We start from the raw sequence: 26,326 nt of genomic DNA on the forward strand, positions 1-26,326 counted from the left end.
TACCCTGACAACAACGAGTTCAGCAACAACAACCAACAACAATTGAGGAGACAATGAACAATCAGAATGGTCCACCAGCTCCTCAAGAGAGGACCAACATAGGAGCAGGAGATGCTCCATCTACTCACACTCAAAGACATGGCATTGTGCCACCTGCTGTCCAGAACAACAACTTTGAGTTCAATAGTAGTCTTATCCAGATGATATAGAGCAACAAGTTTCATGGATTGCCAATGGAGGACCCATTGGACCATCTGGATGAGTTTGATAGGCTCTGTATCCTAAACAAGATTAATGGAGTGAGTGAAGGTGGATTCAAACTCCGGATTTTCCCATTCTCTTTGGGAAACAAAGCACACGTCTGGAAGAAATCACTCCCCAAGGAGTCCATCACCATCTGGGACGCATTCAAGAAGGCGTTTCTAGCCAAATTCTTCTCCAAATCCATAACTACAAGGCTGCGAAATGACATTTTGTTCAGAAGAGCAATGAGACGTTCAGTGAAGCTTGGGAACGTTTTAAGGGATACACAGGCAGATGCCCTCATCATGGATTCAGCAATGCTTCATTGCTAAGTACACTATACCAAGGAGTGGTCCCTAAAATACGGATGTTAATGGACACCGTAAGCAATGGTAACTTCCTCAACAAGGATGTTGATGAAAGTTGGGATCTAGTAGAGAACTTGGCTCAATCTGATGGGCATTACAATGAGGAGTACGATCGCACTGTGCGATCTACTGGAGAGGAAGATGCCAAATACAAGAGGGACCTGAAAGCCCTCAATGACAAGCTCGATAAGCTCCTCAACCAGCAGCAGCATGTTCATGCAATCTCCGCGGAAGAGCAGTTTTTACAACAAGATGGGGAGAATGCTCAGCTAGAGGACATGAACTACATCTATAATCAACGTGGTCACACAACAAGGACTCGGACCTACATCCTAACTAATCAACCTATCAGCCCAATACCTTCATATAATTCCTCATCGCTAGATTTGCTCTCACTAATGCACCAAGTCCTGTCAACTCAGAAGACCGATGTCGTACAAATTACTACAAGATTCGATGATCTTGCCTGCCGTTTATCATCCAATTTCAAGCAACTACACAACAAGTTTGATGCCTTAGGCTCTCGAATTCAGGTTCTTACAGAGAAATCGGCCTCAACTTCCGAACGTCATGAGTCTGCGCATGCCATCGCCCTACGGAGTGGACGCCAATTACCACCTCGGACGGCACCACCGCAAATTACTGAGGACAGCAATGATTTAGATGGGAAGGATCTCCGTGAACCGCCCACTCTTTCTCAACCACCAAACCATTCTTGATAGATAGGTTTTTCACCAGGGTATCAATTCCCTATGCAGTTGTAGTACAAAGGGTTATCAATCCAAATGGTTGTTTATGCTAGCAGGAAGGATATGATCAGAACAGTGCAAGTCAAGCCAAGCACATAGGGTTTTAGACTAACAATCCTAAAATAATAAAAGAAAAGAATATATACAAAGAACCACACGACCTAAGCACTCGATGCAAGCATTCGAGTACAAGACCGGGTGGGGTGATCGAGTAAGCAAAGATGGTATGAACAACTCGAGGTATTACTCGATGTAGGTTATCGTGTACCTGATCGGGTAAGAGATCGAGTAATGAATGGAAATGCAAGCAATTAAGATACGAAAGTTTCTAAGGATGGGGTAATCGAATCCTAAGTATTCCTAACCAGCACAGATGTCTTACATGCCTCAAGCAAATATTTCCTAGACAATGAATCTCTAAAATCTTGTTAAAACACTCTCGTGATAGAAACAATCAACCTTGATCACTCCCCTACCCAACTCTCGTTGGAGAAACATGACCAAGCAGGCATTAAGATCCGATTCATTATTGTCAATAAACCTCTTACTCATCTAATCTCTTAGGCTAAGTGAGTAAACCTCTAGCATTGGTTGATTCAAACATCTCATCTACACCTCTTGGTGGTAAAACACCTTAGATCTAATCTCACCCTCTCGGTTTGTTGACAGCATTAAGAACACCAATCTAGAAGGAAATCTATTAAACATATACAATCAACTAAGACATCCTAACCGATTAAGAACACAAAATCATCTATCCCACCCCTAGAAACTTTACTACGCTACTCGGAAATCATAGCAGGAAACATCGAAGCAAATATAAACGAAAATTGCATTATATTAAACGGTAAAGTAGAGGGATAAGAGTACAAGATAGAAATTTAAAGAAATGATAAAAAGTTATGAAAAATAATCTAAAACAAAAGGGAAAAGTGTTTGAATCGCTCAGTTCTCTCACAGAAGCTCTCGCTCTCTGGTTTGAGGGTCTGCGGCGTCCTTGTTTGCGAGGAAGGAGAGGAGGGATTTATATATGGAAACCCCTTTGACCTAGCTTCCCAGACCTGCCCGAGGGTCTACTCGATGGGGTACACGAGGATGAGGTCGGGTTACTCCTCGGGTAGATCTTCGGGTTGTTCTTCCTGCTCCCGTATCCTCCTCGATCGTGTTGGGGTTCAGACTCGTTCTTCCAGCTCGATGGCTCTTTCAGGTACATCTTCGGGTTTGTCCTAGTTTTTCCCATAAATCTTGCCATGTCCTCTAGCAAGGAAGTAGGAGAGTGCAGTTTGACAATGGGGACTCATAACCTTTATATACTAAGCAAAGGATTCAAGCTATAGTCCTTAAAGATAGTTTAATGGTGCTAAAATCAATCAACATACTTACAAATATTTTCCTATGCTTATTACCATGCATCGATCTAGTTCAACCTCCATCTAAAAGTAGAGAACATCTCTTTCATATTCAATTAAGTGTTTGGCGAATTCTTGCAAATGGAAGGTGAATCAAACTCAATTGGTTTCAAGGGCAAGGCTTTTTAGTAAGGTGGTTTCAAGCAAATTTTTTGGGTGTTTTTCTCTCAAAAGAAGGAATGCTAGACAGTTGTGAAAACTATCTAAGATTGAGAACAATTTGGGCATACAAAGCTTAACTCTTGATAATCTACCCTTTTCTCATTCACTTTTTTTTTATATATCAAACCCCAAGAATTATACTACCCACATCCTTGATTTTAAGTCTCCTTTTTGACTTCTCCTAATATGTATAAATATATATATATATATATATATATATATATATATTTGAAAGAATGGTTTGAAAGAAAGGTTTGGGTTCATGGGTAGGACAAACAAATCGGGTTAAACGAAAAAGATTGGTGAAACGGAGTGCTAACCTGAATTTAGAGTTACCATGAGCAAGTATTCAAATTCCATAAGCAAGACAATTTAAGTTTAAATTAAGTCCAATAATATAGAGATGTTCCAATGTTTAAGCAAGTGGAAGAAGCATTCAAAAGACACAAGGTTCTAAGCAAAGATTTTTCATTTTTTTCCAAAGAATGATCTAGCAACAATGAACTGTGCTATATGAAGCAATCTAGACTAAATCCTAATATGTAAATGCAACTACATAAACATTCTTTTTTTTTATAATTATTATTATTTTTTTTTAATTTTCAAAATTTGTTTTGTTTTTTTCAATGCACATAGATGCGGACTCAAATGAATAAAACTAGCATGCAAAAATTTGAAATAAGAAAATTAAGAAAATAAAACACAAAGTTGAAAATATTCTGGACCCTCCCCCAAACATAAATTACACAGTCTCTGTGTAAATAAAAGTTGGAAAAAGAATCCAAAAATCACACAAAATGAAATAAACTAAATGCAGTGTTATTTACAAAGATTGGATGAAAGTGGTACCTCAAGGGTTGGTGAAGAAGGAGGTTGCAGCAGCCTCCATACTCGCCAACGTGTAGCCAGGGTCGTCTCCGGCTTCAGCAGGTGCCGGTGTTTGCTCGTCAGAGAGCTCGGTGATATGCACGGACGACTTACTCGGACCAGCATCCGAGGGGTTAATCGAGGGGGGTATCGCGTAGCTCATCGGGTAGGGCATCAGGTAGTACGACGGGTATGGCGGAAGAGGTCCAGAGTGATCACCCGTGTAGCCACTCGTAGGGTGCATCGTATACGACATCGTGTATGGCATTTGGTAAGGAGGAGGGAAGAGTCCTGAGTAATCACCCGATTGTGTACTCGATGGGTGCGTCGGGTAGTGCATCGTGTATCCCATCAGGTTAGGCATCGGAAGGCGTCTGAATGGCTTCTCCGTGATACTTCAGGTCGGGTGATGTTCTCCTCAGCTATGGGCTCGTATGATGATACTCTGTAAGGTTCTTGAGGTGGCAGTCCTCGAGTTCCTCCTAGCGGTCCGCTTCTCCCCATCCAAGTTGGTGCTTGTGCTGAGGTAGGAGTTGAGGCACAGCTTGCCTTGTCTTGCAGCTCCTTGATCTGACCTCCCATAGTCTTTACCGAACCGGTAAGATCTTTTACCTTTCTCACCAAAAACTTGTTCATCCTCTTCAGCCATCCGATCCTCTTGTGGGCTTCCCTCATTCCAACCGGTTGCTTTTGAGAGCACACATACTCCTCAAAGTCGAAATCTTCAGAACTATCTCCCTCTCTTTGCCCGGTTGCCTCTCTCTTCTCAGCTTCGGACTCCTCCTCCGGATTGTACAGCTCATCCAAAGGTGGTGCAAAGTCGATGTTGTCTCCTAGCCGAACCTTGGTGCACATTACATTAGGTAGGATCATTTGGGTGGCTCCGGCGGTTGGATGGACGAACTTGAAGAGCATCATGTCGTTAGGCCTCTCATAAGCCAAAAATCTCGCCAGCACGAGGTAGTGGACGTCCAGCCATCTCGGATCATGTACCACTCCCTTCAAGGGCACATCGAATGCCACTAAAATCAGTGTGATCAGTCCTCCAATGGATATCTCTACGCCTCCTTCTCTTCTCTTAATAGCCCATGACTTGAGGTAGAGGAACTGATCGAGCAGCACAAACACCATGCTAGTATCCGCAACATCCCCAACTAGCGGTGTACCATACCTAGCATTGTCCAAAACTCCACACAATGAAATTTCCAGCAGCTGGAGCTCGTGGTCATTCACATTCCCAGTCTCCTTTCTAGAAAAAAGAGTGCATGCGAGGGACTTGTGAAAATACCTCAAGACAGGGCTCCTTATTTGAGCGGATTTGGAGCTTGTGGACTTGTAGGGGATCTTGTCTCCTATTGTCCGCCATAGGGACCTCATTTCTTCCTTGCTAACCTCCATTCCTTCTCCACTCCCAGCCTTGAAACCATACAGCTTCTCCATCTCTTTGAAAGTGAGCCAGTACTCTTTGTTCCTCACAGAGAAGGTGATGAACCCAATCTTCCCATCGGGTAGCAGGGTCGGGTGGTCCTCAAAATATTGCAGCCGAAGTGTGGAGAGAAAGTGGACCGTCTCCTCCTCATAAGCTTCAAGGTGAGCTCTCATCATTTGGCCCAGGTGGCACATGTCAAACAGGAACTCGACATCTCTAGTGATGCCCAACTTCTTCATTGTCTCACGGTGAGGGTATCGGGTACCAACGAAGTTCATCTTCCGGAAAACCTTGAAGAGTTTTGCCGGAGTCTCCACTTCCTTCTGCTTCAACCTCCGCGAGGCTTGGCGTGTTCTCTCTCTCTGCTCCTCCTCTGCTTCTCGATCCTCTTCCTCAGCTGCTCTCTCAGCTACCTTCTCAGAGGCTGGTCTCTTCCCTCTTGCAACCGCAGCTTTGCTCCTTGACCGAGATGTTTGGATCTCCTCTTTCTCTTCTCCTCCAGCATCAGAATCGACCCCCATGGGGTCGGTAGCGGTTCTTTTGGACGTAGACAGGTCCCTACGTCGAGGAGATCGGAGAACAGCACTCGCCACCGGACTAGGTGAGCGAACTCGATGGTCTACACGATCAGTTGCTCGAGCACCGGATCGGGTGGATGATCGGGTCGAGCATTGGGTTGGGGAGGCAAAACGTCCAGCCAGCGGTTGGGAATGCGGAACGTTTCCTCTTCCTTGGGATTCTCGAGGTTTGACGGCATCACCTCCGGTTGTAGCAGCGGTGGAGGTTGATCTTCTCCCCTTCCTTTGGTAGGTTTTCGTGTGTGGCTCCATTGTCGAATCCTTGAGAAGAAAAAGCTAAGCTTCGAGGTTAATAGGGTTAGTCCCCGAAGAAAAGCAAATATTACTTGAGATTGAGAGAGAATAGAAAGTATGGAAACTAAGAGCTCTAGGGTTGAAAGAAAACTTATCGGTGCTGCTGAGGAAGGAGGGTGTCGAAACCCTTAAATAAGATAGGGTTGGTGGGTTGGGCTTCTCCGAGAGTGGGCTTGCTTGTGGAATTCGGACTCCACTCTCCACCGGAGCAGGGACACGATCAGGCGCGTCGAGTACGGTGTTGGGTTGACCCTCGGGTTTCTCAATTTCCCTTATATATATATATATATATATATATATATATGTATGTGTGTAAAAATAGAAAACAAGATTCAAAATAATAAAAATAAAAATGACAAGAAAATTAAATGGAAGATACCTTTGGGACTTCCTCCCAAGTGAGCTTGTTTAAAGTCACTAAGCTTGACTATTCATGCTTCTTAAGCATGGGATCCAGGTGGAAGAGGTTTTGGAATCCTCTCCACAATAGCAGGCTGGTTCAACTGATTCTCCAGGTTTTGTCCAGGTTCCAAGGCAATTGTAGTGTTGACCTCCTCAAGATGTTTGACTTTTCTCTGCTTTGTCTTAGTGGAAAAAGCTTGACCATCAATGGTTGGCCTCTTAATCCCCTTCTTCACATCAAACTCCATCTTGAAGTGCTCACCATGCACAATTCTGATCTTTCCTTGCTTCACCTCAATCACAGCGCCTACTGTTGCCAAGAATGGCCTTCCTAGAATCAGTGGATCGTCTGGTTCCTTGTTCATATCAAAGATCATGAAGTCAGTAGGGACTTCTATTCTTCCGATCCTGAGTGGCAAGTTTTTTAGGACCCCAATAGGATGTCTGACTGTTCTATCAGCTAGAACCAAATACGGACTACTTGGTTTAAAACTGGTGAAACCCAACTTGTTGGCAACTGATAGCGGCATAATGCTAACTGAAGCTCCAAGGTCGCACAAGCAATTCTTGAAAATCCGAATTCCTATCGAGCATGGCAAAGTAAAAGAGCCAGGATCCTCTAATTTTTCCTTGATTCGCAGCTCAGGATCTAAGCACACTCCACTCCTGAGAATCTCAAACCAAATTTTCTTGACAGCCACCTTAACCTCGTTCTCCAGCCGAGCTGCCTCCTTGGCAGCTTCCTCCTGAAGTTTGTGTGGTGGCAAAAGCTTAGGTGGTGGAGCTTTATGCTTGGCCATACGCTCTGCAAGCGCCTCAAGTTGTATGTCAAGTGCAGCATTGAACCTTTCCTCTAGTTCCCCTTCTGGTGCTACAGGTAGTTAAGGCTGTTCTCTTGTTTCAACATCTACTCGATGTATCATCCGATCACCATTATCGGGTAGGTCATCGGGTTCAGCTTCGGGTGGTTCTTCGATTTGTGATTCTTTAGCCAGTGCTCGATCATCAAATCGATCAGTCTCCTCGGGTGAAGGCTTGGATTCATACTCGGATATGTAGTATTTGTCCTCAGTGAGGTAATCCTCATATTCATCATCAAGGAATATGGCTTGGGCAGTGGCATAATCCTTAGGGTTTTGAACAGCTTTACCTAGGAGTTGGTTGATGTTTGGAGCTGGTTGGTTGTTGTGGTGGCCTTCTAGTTACCGCAGCTTAGTGTTGAGCGAATCATACTTGGCATTAAAATCAATGTATTTTGAATCAATCTTGTTGCTCATCTCCGCAAAATGTTTTGCGGTGTCCATCGCAGCTGATGCCTGATTCTGAATCATCTGCTGAAGTAGGCCGTGTAGGTCAGCTTCTTGTGAATTGTTCTGCGGGACATGGTGTTGTTGAAATCCAGGTGGTGCAATGGGTTGGTGGTAGTTTCCAGAATACTGCTTCTTAGGTGCATAGCCTTGATTGTACTGGACAAAAGGCTTCTGTTGGGTCTGATTCCCTTGAACTGCAGATGGGTAAGTTTGGTCCTGAGGATTGGCAACATTCGGGTTCCAGTAAGACAGATTCGGATTTGGCTTGTAGTTGTTGTACCCTTTGTTGTAACCTCCCTGGTTGTTGATGTAGTTAACATCCTCTATCTGTACAGTCTCCCCATCTTGATGTAGAAACTGCTCTTCCTCTGATATTGCATGAACATGCTGCTGTTGGTTGAGGAGCTTATCGAGCTTGTCATTGAGGGCTTTCATGTCCCTCTTGTACTTGGCATCTTCATCTCCTATAGATCGCACATTGTGATCATACTCTTCATTGTAATTCCCATCAGATTGAGCCAAGTTCTCCACTAGGTCCTAACCTTCATCAACATCCTTGTTGAGGAAGTTACCATTGCTTGCGGTGTCCAGAAACATCCGTATCTTGGGGTGATTGAGTAAGCAAGAACAGTATGAACAGCTCGAGGGGTTACACGAAGCTGGTGATCGAGTACTAGTTTGGGTAAGGGATCGAGTGATGGATGAAAATGTAAACAATCAAGATTCGAAAGCTCCTAAGGATGGGGTAATCGAGTCCTAAGTGTTCCTGACCAGTATGGATGTCCTACATGCCTTAAGCAAATATTTCCTAGACAATTAATCTCTAAAATCTTGTTAAAACACTCTCGTGATAGAAACAATCAACCTTGATCACTTCCCACCCAACTCTCGTTGGAGAAACATGACCAAGCAGGCAATACGAATCGATTCATTATTGTCAATAAACCCCTTACTCATCTAATCTCTTAGGCTAAGTGAGTAAATCTCTAGCATTGATTGATTCAAGCATTTCATCTACACTTCTCGATGGTAAAACACCCTAGATCTAATCTCACCCTCTCGGTTTGTTGATAGCGTTAAGAACACCAATCTAGAAGGGAATATATAAAACATAAACAATCAAGCTAAGAAATCCTAACCGATCAAGGACACAAAATCGTCTATCCTATCCCTAGAAACTTTGTTTCACTACTCGAAATTCATTGCAAAAAACATAAAAGCATAGATAAACGAAAATTGCATTGTATTAAAATATGAAGTAGAAGAGAAGAGTACAAAGTAGAAATCTAAAAGTATAGCAAAAAGATGTAAAATAAATCCTAACAAAGATAGAAAAGAGTTTGAGTCGCTCTAGATCTCTCTCAGAAGCTCTCGCTCTCTGGTTGAGTGTCTGCGGTGTGCTAGGGCGAGAGGAAGAAGTGGGGGGTTTATATATGGAAACCCATTAACCCTAGCTTCTCAGTCCTGCCCGAGGGTCTGCTCGGGGATGAGCTCGGGTTGCCCTTCGGATAGATCTTCTGATTGTTCTTCCTGCTCTTGGATCCTCTTCGATCGGGTTGGTGTTCGGACTGTTCTTCCTGCTCAATAGCTCCTTCGGGTACATGCTCGGATTTGACCTTGTTTCTCCCCTTTATAGGCTCTAAAGCACCTGTTTTCATCCAAAATATGCAAATGCAAGAATGCAACACCCTAAATGGCCTAAATGTGAATTCCTACAGTAAATGACCTAAAAATGTTGAGGTTAGGGTATAAACAATGCAAAATATGGACAAAAAAGAATGCTTAAAACATACAAATTAGAGAGTTATCAATACTAAAACAATCCAACCAATTTTTTTTGTTTCTTTGTCTAAAAGACTTTAACATCACACCAAAGTGTTAACCGTGGTACTAAAACAAATCTAACCAAAGAATTATGTTTCCCAATATCAATCACAAGACTGATATTTATTCAACAGCGAGTCCAATTTCGAACTGGAAAATATTCCCGAAAGAAAATCTGACACAACACCATTAGTTTGAGTGTTTGATTGTGATCTCTCTTGGAAACAAAACCAAACTACGGAAGAAAGTAAACATGAGCAACAACAAAACACAAAAATATGCTTCACTTTTTATTTTAAAAAGAAATCTGTATTGAGAATAAGTTTTGGTTCTGGAGATATTGGGTTTTGATAGTTTTTGGTAAATTGTGAGTGATATAGACCCTAATTTCAACAACAATTGAGGAGACAATGAACAATCAGAATGGTCCACCAGCTCCTCAAGAGAGGACCAACATAGGAGCAGGAGATGCGCCATCTACTCACACTCAAAGACATGGCATTGTGCCACCTGCTGTCCAGAAAAACAACTTTGAGATCAATAGTAGTCTTATCCAGATGATACAGAGCAACAAGTTTCATGGATTGCCAATGGAGGACCCATTGGACCATCTGGATGAGTTTGATAGGCTCTGTAGCCTAACCAAGATCAATGAAGTGAGTGAAGATGGATTCAAACTCCGGCTTTTCCCATTCTCTTTGGGAGATAAAGCACACGTCTGGGAGAAATCACTCCCCAAGGAGTCCATCACCACCTGGGACACATGCAAGAAGGCGTTTCTAGCCAAATTCTTCTCCAACTCCAGAACTGCAAGGCTGCGAAATGACATTTCCAGCTTTGTTCAGAAGAGCAATGAGACGTTCAGTGAAGCTTGGGAACGTTTCAAGGGATACACAAGCAGATGCCCTCATCATGGATTCAGCAATGCTTCATTGCTAAGTACACTATACCGAGGATGTTGATGTGGTTTGGGATCTAGTGGAGAACTTGGCTCAGTCTGATGGGCATTACAATGAGGAGTACGATCACACTGTGCGATCTATTGGAGAGGAAGATACTAAATACAAGAGGGACCTGAAAGCCCTCAATGACAAGCTCGATAAGCTCCTCAACCAGCAGCAGCAGGTTCATGCAATCTCCGTGGAAGAGCACTTTTAACAACAAGATGGGGAGAATGCTCAGCTAGAGGACATGAACTACATATATAATCAACGTGGTCACACAACATGTCAACTCAAAAGACCGATGTCGTACAAATTACTACAAGATTCGATGATCTTGCATGCCGTTTATCAGCCAATTTCAAGCAACTACACAAAAAAGTTTGATGCCTTAGGCTCTCGAATTCAGGTGCTTACAGATAAATCGGCCTCAACTTCCAAACGTCATGAGTCTGCGCTTGCCATCATCCTACGGAGTGGACGCCAATTACCACCTCACATTACTGAGGACACCACCTCACATTACTGAGGACAGCAATTATTTAGATGGGGAGGATCTCCGTGAACCGCCCACTCCTTCTCAACCACCAAACCATTCTCCAGAGAAACCCGACCCAGCACCCGGCCACCCTACTCGGATGGATGATTGGGTTGATACTCCAGTCAGTCCACCTCTTACAGACAAACCAGGAGGAGAGAAACAGAAAGAAAGACGATTCATCCCTCCACCTTACAAGCCACCCTTGCAATTTCCTGGATGATTTCGCAAGAAACTTCTTGAGAAGTACAAGGCATTGTTCGAAAAACAGATGCAGGGACTCGAGCTTTGCATGCCTCTAATGGACGCTTTCACTCTGATACCCCCTTACCAGAAATTCCTGAAAGATGAGGTGATGGAACGGATCAAACAAGTTCAAGGGATGGTCATACTCAATCATGAGTGCAGTGCTATAATCCAGAGGACTACTGCGCCTAAAAAACTGAGCGACCCGGGTTCGTTCACTTTAGCTTGCTCGATAGGACCTTTGCCATTCGGCAGATGTCTCTGTGACTTGGGGGCATCAGTCAACTTAATCCCTTTGATTGTAGCCAAACGTCTTGGATTTGAGAAATTCAAACCCACCAACATCCAACTATTTCTGGCAGATCGAACCACAAGGTTGCCAAGTGGAGTATTGGAAGACTTTCCGGTCAAGATAGGGCCGGTAGATGTTCCAACCGACTTTGTGGTTTTGGAAATGGATGTAGAGACAAGGGATCCGCTTATCTTAGGACGACCGTTCTTAGCCACCGCAGGAGCTATGAAAGATGTGAGGAATGGGAAGATAGATCTGAAGCTCGGGGAAGACCTCACTATGCAGTTTGATATTCTAGAAACCATGAAAAGCCCACAATCGCGGGGCAAACCTTCCGGGTAGAGGAGTTAGAAAACCTGCACGAGGAGGCGCTTGAGGAGATAACAATCGGGGATTGCCTATAGACAGCGCTAACAAATGGAAGAAAGGATGGATTCGTGCACCAAGAAATGGAGTTAAGTGAAGACCTGATGGAGGCTGAAAAGGAGTGAATAATGCTCGGCAACCGAAGCTCGAACAAGTCAGTAGTCACCTGCTGTGTCATGTCGTGCAGTTGCTCGACGCCGGGCCATCCGATCTCCAACCCGACCACTAGCACTATCGCCCCACCAAGGAGGAGGATCGAGCACCACCTCGGGCCGCAACTCCAAACCACTGATGATTGGGCCGAGTCAAAGGCACCTAAAGTAGAACTTAAACCTCTTCCATATGGGCTAAGGTACATGTTCTTGGGACCTAATTCAACTTATCCAGTTATCGTTAATTCTAGCCTGCCCGAAAAAGACTTAAAATTCCTTTGCAATCAGTTGAAAAACTATAGAAGAGCAATAGGCTATACACTAGATGACATCAAGGGAATATCTCCTGATCTCTGCACCCACCGGATAAACCTGGAGGATGAGTCGTATTCTAGTGTACAACCTCAGCGTCGGCTAAATCCGAACCTGAAAAAAGTGGTGAAAAAGGAAATTTTGAAGTTGCTCGATGCTGGAGTTATCTACCCCATCTCTGATAGTACTTGGGTGTCCCCGGTGCACTGCGTTCTGAAGAAATGAGGGATAACCGTTGTCAAAAACGAGAAAGATGAGCTAATTCCCACGAGGACGATAACGGGACATCGAATGTGTATTGACTACAGGAAGTTTAACGCAGCCTCTAGGAAGGATCATTTTCCCCTGCCTTTCATCGACCAGATGCTGGAACATCTCGCTAACCATCCCTACTATTGTTTCCTTGATGGGTATAGTGGGTTTTTCCAAATACCTATACACCCTGCAGACCAGGAGAAAACGACATTCACCTGCCCTTATGGTACTTTTGCCTATAAGAGGATTCCTTTCGGTTTGTGCAACGTCCATCTTCATGGATTGAATAGAAGAGATGGGGGAGGTTTTCATGGATGACTTTTCAGTATACGGAGCCTCCTTCTCATCCTGTCTTTCAAATCTCTGCAAGGTACTCAGAAGGTGTGAAGAAACCAGCTTAGTGTTAAACTGGGAAAAGTGCCACTTTATGGTTCAAGAAGGGATAGTCCTAGGCCACAAGATCTTAGAAAAAGGGATTGAGGTTGACAAGGCTAAGATAGAGGTGATGGTTCAACTGCAGCCTCCTAAATCGGTGAAAGACGTCAGAAGCTTGTGCTTGCGGACCCCAAGCGCCTCTTGCACTTGTTCCTAGCACTGCACACACGTCGGCTCGTCAGCCATCCTGATCTACCCGCATTCCGCGGCCTTAGACCACCACACAACTGCAAGGAATTCTCCTTGCAGGACTCTCTGCGGCTCACCCGCATCTACGTGCCTTAGCACCTTATTTCCTCACACACAAACACTTATTTTACCACAACATAACATGCATCCACGCAACCACATCAATATCAATCAACACACATTCATTTTATATTCTCATCTTTATTTTAGTTCTTATATAATATAATAAATATATAATTATATACGTATAAACAAGATATACACCCATCCAAATATACATTACTTATATACTATATAACATATAGGTATACTCAGCTTAACCTTAAACTAAGTAACTATCCAAACACATCTGAACACGTAGAAAACATCAACTAATCCTCACCTTAGCCACATGAATCAATCCTCGGTTTAGCACTTGCAGCAATAAATTCTGCATAAACATCAATCTCCGTCAGCAACAGTTTAGAGTTATTGGTCAAATATTATTTCCAAATAATATATAAAATCATATCCATGATTTAATCCACTGAAACAAAAATTACAAATCTCTGTTAACTGATTTGGTATTCCTCCAATCAAATTAATTAGAATGATTTAATAGTTAACTAAACCAATTCTAATAATTTATTTACACCATGCATGCAAGGACGTAATAATACCCAACACCACAAATCAGTTCATGTGACCACGTTTTTCTTCCGGTTCAATAACCCCAACTCCCCACAAGGCCACAACCATATACTGAGTTTAATCGATAAACAAGTTTAAAACACTAACAAACGACACCACCGCTTAATACCCGTGACCACAAACACCACGAAACCATTCCTTCGTTCATAATACTTAAGTGTCGGTTCTGGCAATTAATCTAAACTTAGGATCTTTTGGTTTAGATTAGTTTAACTCATCGGTTCAATAATCAACAAACACAACAACAACACGGGACAAGAGTTCTGCCGTTTACCTTTCTCGGCGTTTACTCTCGGTGAATCTCCTCAAGGGCTCAACGTGACAGTTTAAGCACACGGTGGCGTTCAGTTCTCATGATTCACAATTAAACAACAACAACAGATCATGAGACAATATCATTTACTTCATGCGCAAGTTACAAAAGAACACTAGGGTTTCCTTACCCTTAATGGCCTAGACAATGCCTACGGCTGCTAACGAGAGAGCGGCTGACATCTCCTTTGACAGTGGTTAACACATGGTTTCAAACTCCGGTGATTCACGATGGCTTGCTGACTAACGGTGGTGATGGACGGTGGCGAAGAATAAATCTCCGTGACCTCTTTCTCTGCTTCTTAACAATGGCAACAACATGAGGAAGACGGTGATGATGGTGAGATCCAACGTTGAGAGAGAGGCTTAGTGATGTGAGCGCCGAGCGGCTAGACGACTCGGACGGAGGTCGGAGTCGTGGGACGCTCAGGAAAACAATGACTCTCCTCGGACCAAAAGAAACACAGTGAAATTGGGACGAGAATGGACGATGGAAACGAGTTTTGAGGGCAAGCGAACGAGTAGAACACGGATTCGGACAAGCAGCTGCATGATAGCGGTTGATCGAACAAATGAACGCGGATGCGTACAGACGGTACGCTAGAATCAGACAGCGGCTAGCGAACCGAGTAAGAAACTCGACCTCGGCTCACTAAGGAAACGATGGGGTCAAAGTGGGACACAACCAACGATCGGATGAACACTGTGCGATAGAGACGGTATGGATCGAACGGCAGTGTACACGAGCGGTGGTAAGCGTCGTACGCCGACTAGAAGAAGAGCGATCCCGGATCGATCCTTCTAGGGTTTCTTTCAAGCCAAATACCGGACTAAGTTGCGAGAAAGATAAGTGAGACAAGAAGCAAAGATTCACTCTTTGGAAAATTATCATTTCAATCAAGTCTAAAGAACCTAAGCAAGTGGCGTTGGAAGCTTAAATAGACTAAGGGTTTAGACGGAGCTAGGGACACGTGGACTCGCTTTGGTCTGCACACGTTGCTCTTGACGCGTCTCCACAGACGGTGAACACGTCACACTATTCCAACGTTCACTAGGGAAGGATCTAGAGAAAGTTCAAACGCAAAGCTTAAAGGAAAAGGACAGAAAAGAAAGGCCGCGTCCTTAGGCTGAGTGCGGATGCCACGTCACTGAAGTTAAACGCGGCTTTGCATGCATCCTTGGTGTAAAATGCGGCGTTGTGCGTCAGGACTCGTCGCCTTGTTAAAACCTTCTCCGGTAAACCTCATGGGAAAAACCCGAAGTAAGGAAAAAGAGTACGAGTCATGATCCTGACGTCTTTGGCGCCCTCATCCTTGGGTAAGGAAGAAGGCCATACGGACGGTCTCGCCGGTGGTTGCCTTGGCCGAGTAAATCTCTTGGTCTTCTTGGACGAAGGCTTGGACGAAGTGGTTGATCTTGTGCTTGGCGGTCCTTGCCGAGCTCTTAGTACAGTGGTTGCGCCGGGAGTGATCCTAGGCATGCTGACTCCGTGTTGTCTCGCGGGTGATACATGTGTCCGAGAAGTGTCCGGGTCCGTCTCGAGCGATCCTGGACGCGTGTCCGATCCCGTGCTTACATCACTTAGGGTTAGAGTTCACAAACTCTCTTCTCTCGCCAAAACAAAGACGGCGATGTATGAGAGTATACACATGTACACAAACATACATTGTGACGCAAAACCTTTTACTTTTGTTCAATTGGGCCCTTAATTGGCTGTACTTTTCAAAATGACCCAGATTTGAATTTGGGGATGTTACAATATTCATCACTTCTTTTTTTACGTTTTCGACCCTAACGTGAAACTCCACCTTTACCTCTCTTTCTTTTAGCTCCAACAACAAATTCAGATACACATACAACCAGCTCACCACCTCCATCTCTGACATTAGAAATTGCAACATCCTGCAGTGGAGGTGGAGCTCCATCTTCAACTCGAGCATCTTCATCTAATGGGTTTCGATAAAACACAATTAGATTCAGTGATTCATCTTCTGGTGGAGGTGGAGCTCCAACAAACGATTTCACACCTTTATTTCTCACTTTCGGCATTTGGGACTGAGTGGGAAAATCGAAATTTAGGGTTTGAGGAGAATTAAGGATTGGGGATTTCGATTTCGAGATTGTTTTCCCTAATTTACTTATGTTCCAATGGTGTCGTTTTGACACTAACGGGGAAGGATTAACGATCTCTTAACGCCGATTGATTGCTCCGTTTAGGGATTTAACGACATGTCCAATTCATCGTGGTCAAAATTTTTTGATGATTTAAATGATAAGTCAACAGAAGTTCATGTTTAAAATGGCCTCCCACGAAGTTGGTGATTAAAATGACCACAATTTGAAAGTTCGTGATTTTAATGACATTTTTCCTATTATTTTTACCTTTAAAATATTTGTGTTTGTCTTTAATGGAGTTTAATCGTTTTAATGGTTTTATATCCATTATGATAGGACGAAACGAGTTGTTTGTCCTAAATAAACTTATCACATTTCTCTTACTATATTTTAGTGGAGTTATCTTTTATGACAACCCGTCCCGCAGACCCCACTAGCCCCCCGCTAGCCGCCCCAACAGACCCCAAGCTGGCTTTGCAGGGCATCAATGCTAACCCCTCACCGTGGAATGGAACTACTCATCCAAATCCACAAGTAGGTTATTGGGGCGCCAGGCTTTCCTCGAACCCTATTCCTCACCCTTTAACAACCTTCCCACAGGATTGATGCTCTGCAGGGCCAGCTTGGGGCCTATGGGGGCAAGCTAGTGGGTAGGCTAGTGGGGTCCACAGGACGGATTGTTATCAATTGGTGACAGCTTGTCCTGTGGGAAGGTATTTAAAAGAGTGGGGACCAGAGTTCGAGGAACGTCTGACACACCAATAACCTACTGGTGGATTTTGGATGTCCACAGTGAGGGGTTAGGATCGATGCCCTGCAGGGCCAGCTTGGGATCCATGGGGGCAAGCTAGCGGTGGGCTAGTGGGGTCACAGGACGGGTTGTCACATTTTACTTATAACAAAAACTAATCCGATCATTCTTATTGTCTAAATTGAATAAAAAACAAATTAATTAATATCATTCCTAAGAAAAGTATCACAAACCGATTATCAAACTTAGTTTTTGAAATTAACTCCGCATGTATGTGCGGGTCGATCCTTAGTATCAATTAAATCTGAATCATATACACAAAAACATATGAAATTATGAGAGAAAGCAAAAACCAAAAAACTTTAGATGATACATACCAACGATGAAAGAGCAAGTTTTCCAACGACCTCTTTGAGATTTTCGGACACAATTGCCTCCATCTTTTGTATAGTCATCTGCTACCTCTTCTACTGCCATTTTCTCTCTCGTTCAATATTAGTTTATACGGATCTTTGTTTGAAAAGAGTTGGTACTTTAGTCTCACACACACATATATATATATAGTAAAATGAATTTTTTTGTCATTTTTTGTAGGACCGCGAAAATCCAAATATGAGATAACGATTATAACACCTATGTAAAACGATAAAAGAAAGGAGTAGAAGTAGATTCTCCGAGACGAGATACGATCTCTTTCCTTAACCTAGAGTAGCTCCCGTAGTGTGGCGGTTTAACGAGTACATGGATCCCAGGATACAACCAAGACGAGACCGTATCACAACACTTGATTACCGACTCAAACGAACGTTATCAAGTCTCACACGTTGGCGAGATATCCGTAACGACTTATTCTTCCGTTTGAGTTGATAAGACTTCGACTTTGTTTGTTTTTAAACACAACAAACTCGATTTGACTTTGCAAATAAAATTTTGAATATTATATGCAACGTACGTAACATGAAATGTAATATAAGTTGCAAATAAATTTACTCCAAAATATTAAACCAAGTCGGTCTATGCAACGTAATATCCTCTTCCCATAATAAGTGTATCATTATAATATACTAGGTAATATCACGTGCATATACGCCGTTTGTTGTATTAATTATGTTAATTTATTTTAATTTATGTAATAATCATAAAACTATGATAATTTTATGAGAATATTTTTTAATAAAGTTTTTTAAAATGGTATTTCTGAAAAGTAGTATTGAAAAATATGTATTTTTGAAATTCTCCTTAAAAATACATATATAACAATCAAATTTTCTAAATGTCAATAATATTGTATTATAATATCAAAATATACCACTTATTTAAAAATATTGTTAATGATAAAAATAAAAATTTACTATGATATTCAAAATTTACCTAAAACATTTAAAAATCAAATTCCAAAATTATTTTTTAAGTATCATATTAAATATATTTCCTATAAAATCATATGAAATATAAGATAAATATAACAAAATATAGAATCACACTTTTATTAGAAGAGTTACAATTATAATTTATAGTGTGTTTGAATGAAAATGAATGGAAAAAATAGTCAATTCATAATTAATGTAATTTCAGTTACAATTTAGTAGTAAAGTGTAGATTTAAAGTATAGATTAATGTACATTATTACATTTTATTTTTAGAAATCAAATGCTAAATGGACCAATAAGGAGAGAGTGAAACCTTATAAAATCATATGAACTACAATAAAATATTTCAAAGATTAATTTAATTTTTAATCTCTTTTATATTCACCTTAATTTAAGCTATATTGCTAGGTTATATTCTAATGATTTCCTCTTTGTAGTAAAATTTTTGGAAATAGAATATCAAATTGTTTTTATATATAGAAAATCATTAACTTACAAAATTTGAATTGAATAAACATTATAATGATCTTTATATAATTATATTTTGGATAACAAGAACTAAATATAATGATGAGTATACAAAAAAATGTATTATAAATTTTTTGGAGGTAAGAGAGAGTCAAAAAAATTGATTTAATAATTCTATTCTAATAGTTTATTTTGTTAAAACATTGCATACTAAAAACATAATACATATATATATATATATACATGAATGATAATGATTTCTTTAGCTTGATTCCCCCATTAGGTTTTGATAGAAATTAGTATTGTTGAATCTGCATAGATTTTGACCAAAAAAAAAAAAAAAAAAAAAAAAAAAAAGAATCTGCATAGATAATTGTTTTTTACAGTCACCAAAATTTTATTATACATATGTAATTGAAAATTAAAAATAATAAGAAGACAAAGAAGGAAAGAAGAAATGCATAAAAAAAAGAACTAAAATTGAACAAAATATAAGATAAATCTAACAAAATATATAAGCACAGTCTTACCATGCGTTTTAAACTCATGCAAGAACAGAAAAAAAAACCAAAGAAGTTACAATTATAATTTATAGTGTGTTTGAATGAAAATGAATGGAAAAATATTCAATTCATAATTAATGTAATTTCAGTTACAATTTAGTAGTAATTTGTAGATTTAATGTATAGATTAATGTACATTATTACATTTTTATTAAATTATAAATAAATATTATTTTTTAAGAAACTAAATGTTAAATGGACCAATAAGGAGATTTAATAATTCTATTATAATAGTTAAAATAATAGTTTATTTTGTTAAAAGATTGCATACTTTACCAAAAAAAAAAAAATATATATATATATATACATGAATGAAGATGATTATTATACATATGTAATTGAAAATTAAAAATAATAAGAAGACAAAGAAGGAAGGAAGAAATGCATAAAAACAAAGAATTAAATTGAACAAAATATAAGATAAATCTAACAAAATATATAATCACACTCTTACTATGAGTTTTAAACCCATACAAAAACATAAACAAAAAAATAAATTATTTAGAATTTGAGATATGTTGGACGATGAGGTGAGAATGGTTATTTATAGGATTTCAAAGGATGAAAGTTACATTTCTAAAATATTTTATTATACAAATGTAATTAAAAATTGAAAATAAAAAGAAGACAAAGAAGGAAGGAAGAAATACATTTTAAAAAATTGAACAAAATATAAGATAAAGCTAACAAAATATATAAGTACACTCTTACCATGAGTTTTGAACTCATGCGAGAACATAAACAAAACAAAGAAAATATTTAGAATTTGAGATATAGTGGATGATGATGTGAGAATGGTTATTTATAGAATTTCAAAGGATGAAAGTTACATTTATAAAATAAATTAATTAGAGGAGTTATAATTATAATTTATAATGTGTTTGAATGAAAATGAATGGAAAAATAGTCAATTCATAATTACGGTAATTTTAGTTACAATTTAGTAGTAAAGTGTAGATTTAAAGTATAGATTAATGTTATTTTTATTTAATTATAAATAAATATTATTTTTAAAAAAAATGCTAATTGAACCAATAAGGAGAAAGTGAAAACTTACTTTTATGTATATGATTAGTGGGATAACTTTCCAATCTTCCAACGTGGAACAAATGCAAATATTTGCAGTTATAAGCTCTCAAGCTAACCACTTTGGAGATTAATTTCTCATTCATTATAACTTCGATTTTGACAAGTATCTACGACCCCGATTTTAACGGCTGTTAGTTATGGTTTTAAAGACTTTAACTTTAAAATTCTAGCTGTAAAGCATTTGGTAACAAATATTTTTAAAACTGAAACTGTTATTTTTATTATTAAAATATATTAAAATGATGATAATGAATATAAAAATTATTATTATTGAAATGGATCTTAAAAAAAAAAAAAAAAACAAGAATAGTTAATGTGTAAAAATAATTTAACGTAAAATTTATATATAAACTTTTGAGAGCTTGTAAGTATAATGGGAAAAAAGATTATATTTGTTTAATTTTAAAGGCTGGTTTTGACGCTTTAAAAAATTTGGGAAAACAAAGAAGGAAAAGAAAATGACGTACAAAACTTTCTAAAAAATAAAAGTAAAAAAAGTCTGATTGACAAATAAATGACTGTTAAAGCTTTAATTTTTAAAAAAAAAATTAAAAGTCTTCTACCAATCAGGGCATTACAAGGAATCCAAAGAGTCCTTTAAACCGGTCATTCCAATAACGGATATCACCGGAAAAGTCACTAGAAATTTGGCTAAAACCATGTTGTCAAAAGTATAGTTCCAACATTTTCATCACTATTTTTTAAAATAAAACAAAAATTATCACCATATTTTTATTAAATTTGAAAAAGTTAATATTTTTTCTACTATATAGAATTGAGGTCAGATATTGTTTAATATGATCACAAAAGAATGTAGACAAAAACTAGTCAAATGTACGTATCCTTATCTTAGGGATGAGGATGGAATCTATCAAACAAAAAAATAGAAAAAAATAAAAAGCTGAAGAAATAGAAAAAGAAAGAGAAAGAGTAACGCCCCCGAACCGCCGTATGGCCGGGCGGACCACGGACGGCACCGGGACGCTACTTTGGAAACGTTCACCAACGATCCGGCCGGGTGCAAGAACGGATCAGGACCCTTTGGCTAGTCCATTGGTGAGGTTTCCGACCACACGGCACGTCCTTAAGGCTTTGCAACCCTTGTGACCCACCGTGCGTTGAGCTGACTCGGACAAAGTCTATATCAGTACCACTCGCCCGTTTAAAAATAAATCCGAATACTTTGATAAATAAAAAGAGTTTATTACGAAAAGATACCAAAAGATGGTAGAGCTTTAGATAAGGCCTAGTGCCAAAGTTTGATTCGAAAAGAAACATACTTGAATTTTACAATAGAAACAAAATAAAACTACTCCGGGTTCCTATCGTTCACCACGCCCTCTAGTTCCCTCTAGGGTTACCTGCAACACAAATTATTATCATAAGTAATCTAAGATTACTTTGTGAGCTCAGGGTTCATGCAAAGAGATTAGCTCCAATCCCAAACCCCAATAACATACAACATGCAAGCAAGCAAGCAATCAACAATCAGAGAATGGCATGCGGAAGATAATGAGCTAACCAAATTCATCTAACAAGCAAACACCATAACATGCAACAACATGCATGCAACAACATGCAACAACACAAACTTGAATAAAAACAAAGAGTTTTAAACAAGTTTTAATTTATGGGCCCGGTATGCTTCCTTTTCCTTAACACCCCTTTGAACAACCGCATTACAACCACAAAGGCATGCAACCGGACTTCACTTAGAGCCACACCGTCGTGTAGACAGCTTCGGCTAGGGTAGCGAGCCCAGTAACCTCCGAACTCTTCGTAACCAACCCTACACGCACACGAACATGGGTTGCATGTCGCGGCTGCATGTGGTACGGAATAGGAAGGAGAACAATACCCCAGTCTTACTACGCTAGCCGGACTTTGTCGCAAACTAAAACGCATTAAGACCTCAGCAAGGTTGATACTTGAGTTTATGGTTTTTAAGCTCATAATTTCTACAAGTATTCAACTAGTTATCACCCTTGTTACTAGAACATTTCGAACTAGTAATTGGTGTAACCTCACCACACATGCATTTAAACAAGAAAATCACAAAAGAAATTCAAGTAAAAATGCAACTATATGCTCATGCAAACCGTCCACTAGATGGATGTCTTTAATCCCCATCTAGCCGGTGCAATATGTGCCTGAACTCACAGAAAACCGGCGGTCTCTTGTAAGGAGTGGTCGGAATTTCTTGATGAGGCTCCTTTACGGCACACTTGAGTCCCTTCTCTTGTTGAAATCGATTTCCCACTCGATTCAACACCTTGTAGTTGCTTCCTTTCTCCTTCACTCGTTCTCCCTTGCGGCAATACTTCTCTCTTTTCTCTCTTCTTTCTCTCTTCCTCTCCTTTCTCTCTTTCTCTCTTTCTCTTCTTCACCCTTAGAAATTTTTGGCGAAATGAGAGAGGATAGAGGTCTTTATATAGAGAGTGTAAGCGACAACTTGGCCCAATGCATGGTTGAAGTGTGTTCATCTTCAAAACCATTAATTTCCATGTGTGGACACTTGTTAAGTGAGCACAACACTTGTCCAAGAGAATCTTCTCTTGTCTCCCACTTGTTTCCCCTTGATTAAATTAATTCTTAGTGGAAAATCCCATTTAAATTAATTTAGTGATTAAAAATCACTTAGTGGAGACTCCACTAACTTCACTTTAAATAAATAATTCCCCTCCTTAGTGGGTTCCTTCCCACTCTTGCTTCACGTCAAGGACACGTCCTTGTCCATTCGGTGATCGTCTGGTACGTCCGGTCGTGCACGTACGTCCGGTACGGTACATGGTACCATCGGCCATCTCTCGGTCCGTCCAGAATTTCTCGGACACTTCTTCCGTAATTCTCCTACATTCCTTCCTTGCCTTCCTTTAATGTCCTTTCCAGGTCTTTTGGCCAGGGGTTTTTATTTTAAAATTTACCCCTTGGTGAGGGTCATTACATTCCCCCCCCCCCCTTAATAGAATTTTGTCCCGAATTCCATAAGGTTCTGATGACCCTGCTTCATCCTCTCCGATGAACAGCTGAGGATACTTGGTGCGAATCCTATCCTCATCCTCCCAAGAGATAACCTTACGGTTCTGCTTTCCCTAGAATACTTGGATTTGAGGAATGCTCCTGTTCTTCAACTTCCGAGTCCTCCTTTGCCCTAATCCCAACGGTCCTTCGGGGTATGTGAGATTTGTCTCCAAATCTTCGATAGGCTCGGGCACAATCATGTTAGGATCCGGTACATGCTTCCGTAGTTGTGAAACGTGGAAGACTTTATGTAACCGCATAGTCTCTGGCATTGATAGCCGGTAGGCTACCTCTCCAACTCTGTTCTCAATCCAGTATGGTCCGATGAACCTTACCGCGAGCTTTCCCACCTTACCAAACCGATCCTTTCCTTTTTGTGGTGCTACCTTCAAGTACACCATATCCCCGACTTCAAATTCCACTTCCCGGCTTTTACGATCTGCGATCCTGGGCTTTATTCATGCATTCTTGGATAAACTTGACCTTCTCTGTGGTCTCATCAATCAACTTGTGATTGAAACTTGTCCTTTCCCCAACTTCGGTCCAACACAAAGGTGTTCGACAAGGCCTTCCGTACATTGCTTCAAATGGTGACATGCCGATACTTGAGTGATAACTGTTGTTATACGCAAACTCAACCAATGGCAAATTCCCTTCCCAATATGTAGACCACTCCAATGCACATAGTTGGATCATGTCCTCTATGGTTCGGATAGTCCTTTCCGTCTGTCCCTTAGTCTCTGGGTGGAATGAGGTGCTCATGTGAACATCTGTTCCCAAAGCCCTCTGCAAATCTTGCCAAAACATCGATGCAAACTTTGGATCTCGGTCGGAGACAATGTTTGCTGGCACTCCATGCAACTTCAAAATCTCGTCTATATACTTCTCTGCCAAAATTGGCGCTTGATCAGTGCTTTTCACTGAAACCAATTGGGCTACCTTGGTAAAACGATCAACCACTACCGAAACTGCGTCATTGATTCTTCCCTTCCTGGTTGGTAGACCGGTAATAAAATCCATCGAGATAAGAGTCCCATTTCCACGTCGGTATGGGCAAGTTGCGAAGCAATCCTGCTGGCACTTGATGCTCTACCTTGATTCTTTGACATGAATCACATTGGCTTACCCATTTCGCTACTGCTCTCTTCAGTCCAGGCCAATGATAATACCTACGCACGTCCTTGTACATTTTGGTACTTCCAGGGTGTATACTCAACGCTGAACTGTGGGCTGCTCTCAGTATCTCCTCTCGTAATCCACTCCAGTCAGGTACAGTTATTCTCCCATTAAGGAGTAAGGTGCTATCATCTGCTAAGTGTTAACCACTAGCATTCGGTCCGTCTAAACTCGTCAACTCCGCGATAATTTTCTTTAGGTTCTCGTCCTAGGGTTGTTCTTCACGAATTCAATGTAGTAGGCTTGCCTTGAGTTACAGCTTGTAAACCCAATGGCTCACTAGATTCTCCTTCTAAAGCTAGAAGTCTTACCTTCTTCAATTCATCAGCTAAAGACTCCATGTGTTTCTCAACATCAACTTGCGCTTTCCTTCGGCTTAGTGCATCTGCCACTACATTCGCTTTGTCTGGGTGGTAGTGGATCTTCAAGTCATAATCGGCAATGAATTCCATCCACCTTCTCTGTCGCAAATTAAGATCTGGTTGCGTGAACAAATATTTAAGACTCTGATGATCCGTAAATACCTGAACAACTTCTCCATATCCTTAATGCAAACACCATGGCTGCCATTTCTAGGTCATGAGTGGGGTAGTTTTCCTCATGCTTCCTTAACTGTCTGGAGGCATAGGCAATTACTCTATCTCCTTGCATCAGAACACAAATTATTATCATAAGTAATCTAAGATTACTTAGTGAGCTCAGGGTTCCTGCAAAGTGATTAGCCCCAATCCCAAACCCCAATAACATAGAACATGCAAGCAAGCAAGCAATGAACAATCACTCAACAACAATCAGAGAATGGCATGCGGAAGATAATGAGCTAAGCAAATTAATCTAACAAGCAAACACCATAACATGCAACAATATGCAACAACATGCATGCAAAAACATGCAACAACACAAACTTGAATAAAAACAAAGAGTTTTAAACAAGTTTTAATTTATGGGCCCGGTATGCTTCCTTTTCCTTAACACCCCTTTGAACAACCGCATTACAACCACAAAGGCATGCAACCGGACTTCACTTAGAGCCACACCGTCGTGTAAACAGCTTCGACCAGGGTAGCGAGCCCAGTAACCTCTGAGCTTTTCGTAACCAACCCTACACGCACACGAACATGGGTTGCATATCGCGGCTGCATGTGGTACGAAATAGGAAGGACAGCAATACCCCAGTCTTACTACGCTAGCCGGACTTTGTCGCAAACTAAAACGCATTAAGACCTCAGCAAGGTTGATACTTGAGTTTATGGTTTTTAAGCTCATAATTTCTACAAGTATTCAACTAGTTATAACCCTTGTTACTAGAACATTTCGAACTAGTAACTGGTGTAACCTCACCACACATGCATTTAAACAAGAAAATCACCAAAGAAATTCAATTAAAAATCCAACTATATGCTCATGCAA

General features: G+C 40.6%; 2 protein-coding genes, 1 non-coding gene and 1 pseudogene across 3 annotated transcripts; 1 reads left to right on the forward strand and 3 right to left on the reverse strand.

Moving 5' to 3' along the window:
* Window positions 1–455: 455 nt before the first annotated feature.
* LOC147921332 (small nucleolar RNA R71) lies at window positions 456–555 on the reverse strand (annotated as a pseudogene).
* A 9,892-nt stretch (window positions 556–10,447) lies between these two features.
* LOC147921333 (small nucleolar RNA R71) lies at window positions 10,448–10,554 on the reverse strand. The gene has a single exon (XR_015589873.1). It is a non-coding gene; the product is annotated as a small nucleolar RNA R71 (small nucleolar RNA).
* Window positions 10,555–11,385: 831 nt separating this feature from the next.
* On the forward strand, window positions 11,386–11,994 carry LOC104763048 (uncharacterized). The gene has a single exon (XM_010486466.2). It carries the CDS (start codon window positions 11,386–11,388, stop codon window positions 11,992–11,994), a length of 609 nt encoding a protein of 202 aa, XP_010484768.2.
* An 11,817-nt stretch (window positions 11,995–23,811) lies between these two features.
* Window positions 23,812–24,141, reverse strand: LOC147921334 (uncharacterized). The gene has a single exon (XM_087499715.1). The coding sequence runs from the start codon at window positions 24,139–24,141 to the stop codon at window positions 23,812–23,814; it is 330 nt and encodes a 109-aa protein (XP_087355841.1).
* Window positions 24,142–26,326: the final 2,185 nt, after the last annotated feature.

This window comes from Camelina sativa, chromosome 18, assembly GCF_030686135.1.
Source record: "Camelina sativa cultivar CO46 ecotype springtype chromosome 18, ASM3068613v1".
NCBI lineage: Eukaryota > Viridiplantae > Streptophyta > Magnoliopsida > Brassicales > Brassicaceae > Camelina > Camelina sativa.

Bases quoted from the DNA above. Each gene is read 5' to 3' on its own strand.
- LOC104763048 (XM_010486466.2), top strand. From the start codon at position 11,386: ATGCAGGGACTCGAGCTTTGCATGCCTCTAATGGACGCTTTCACTCTG.
- LOC147921334 (XM_087499715.1), bottom strand. From the start codon at position 24,141: ATGGTGTACTTGAAGGTAGCACCACAAAAAGGAAAGGATCGGTTTGGT.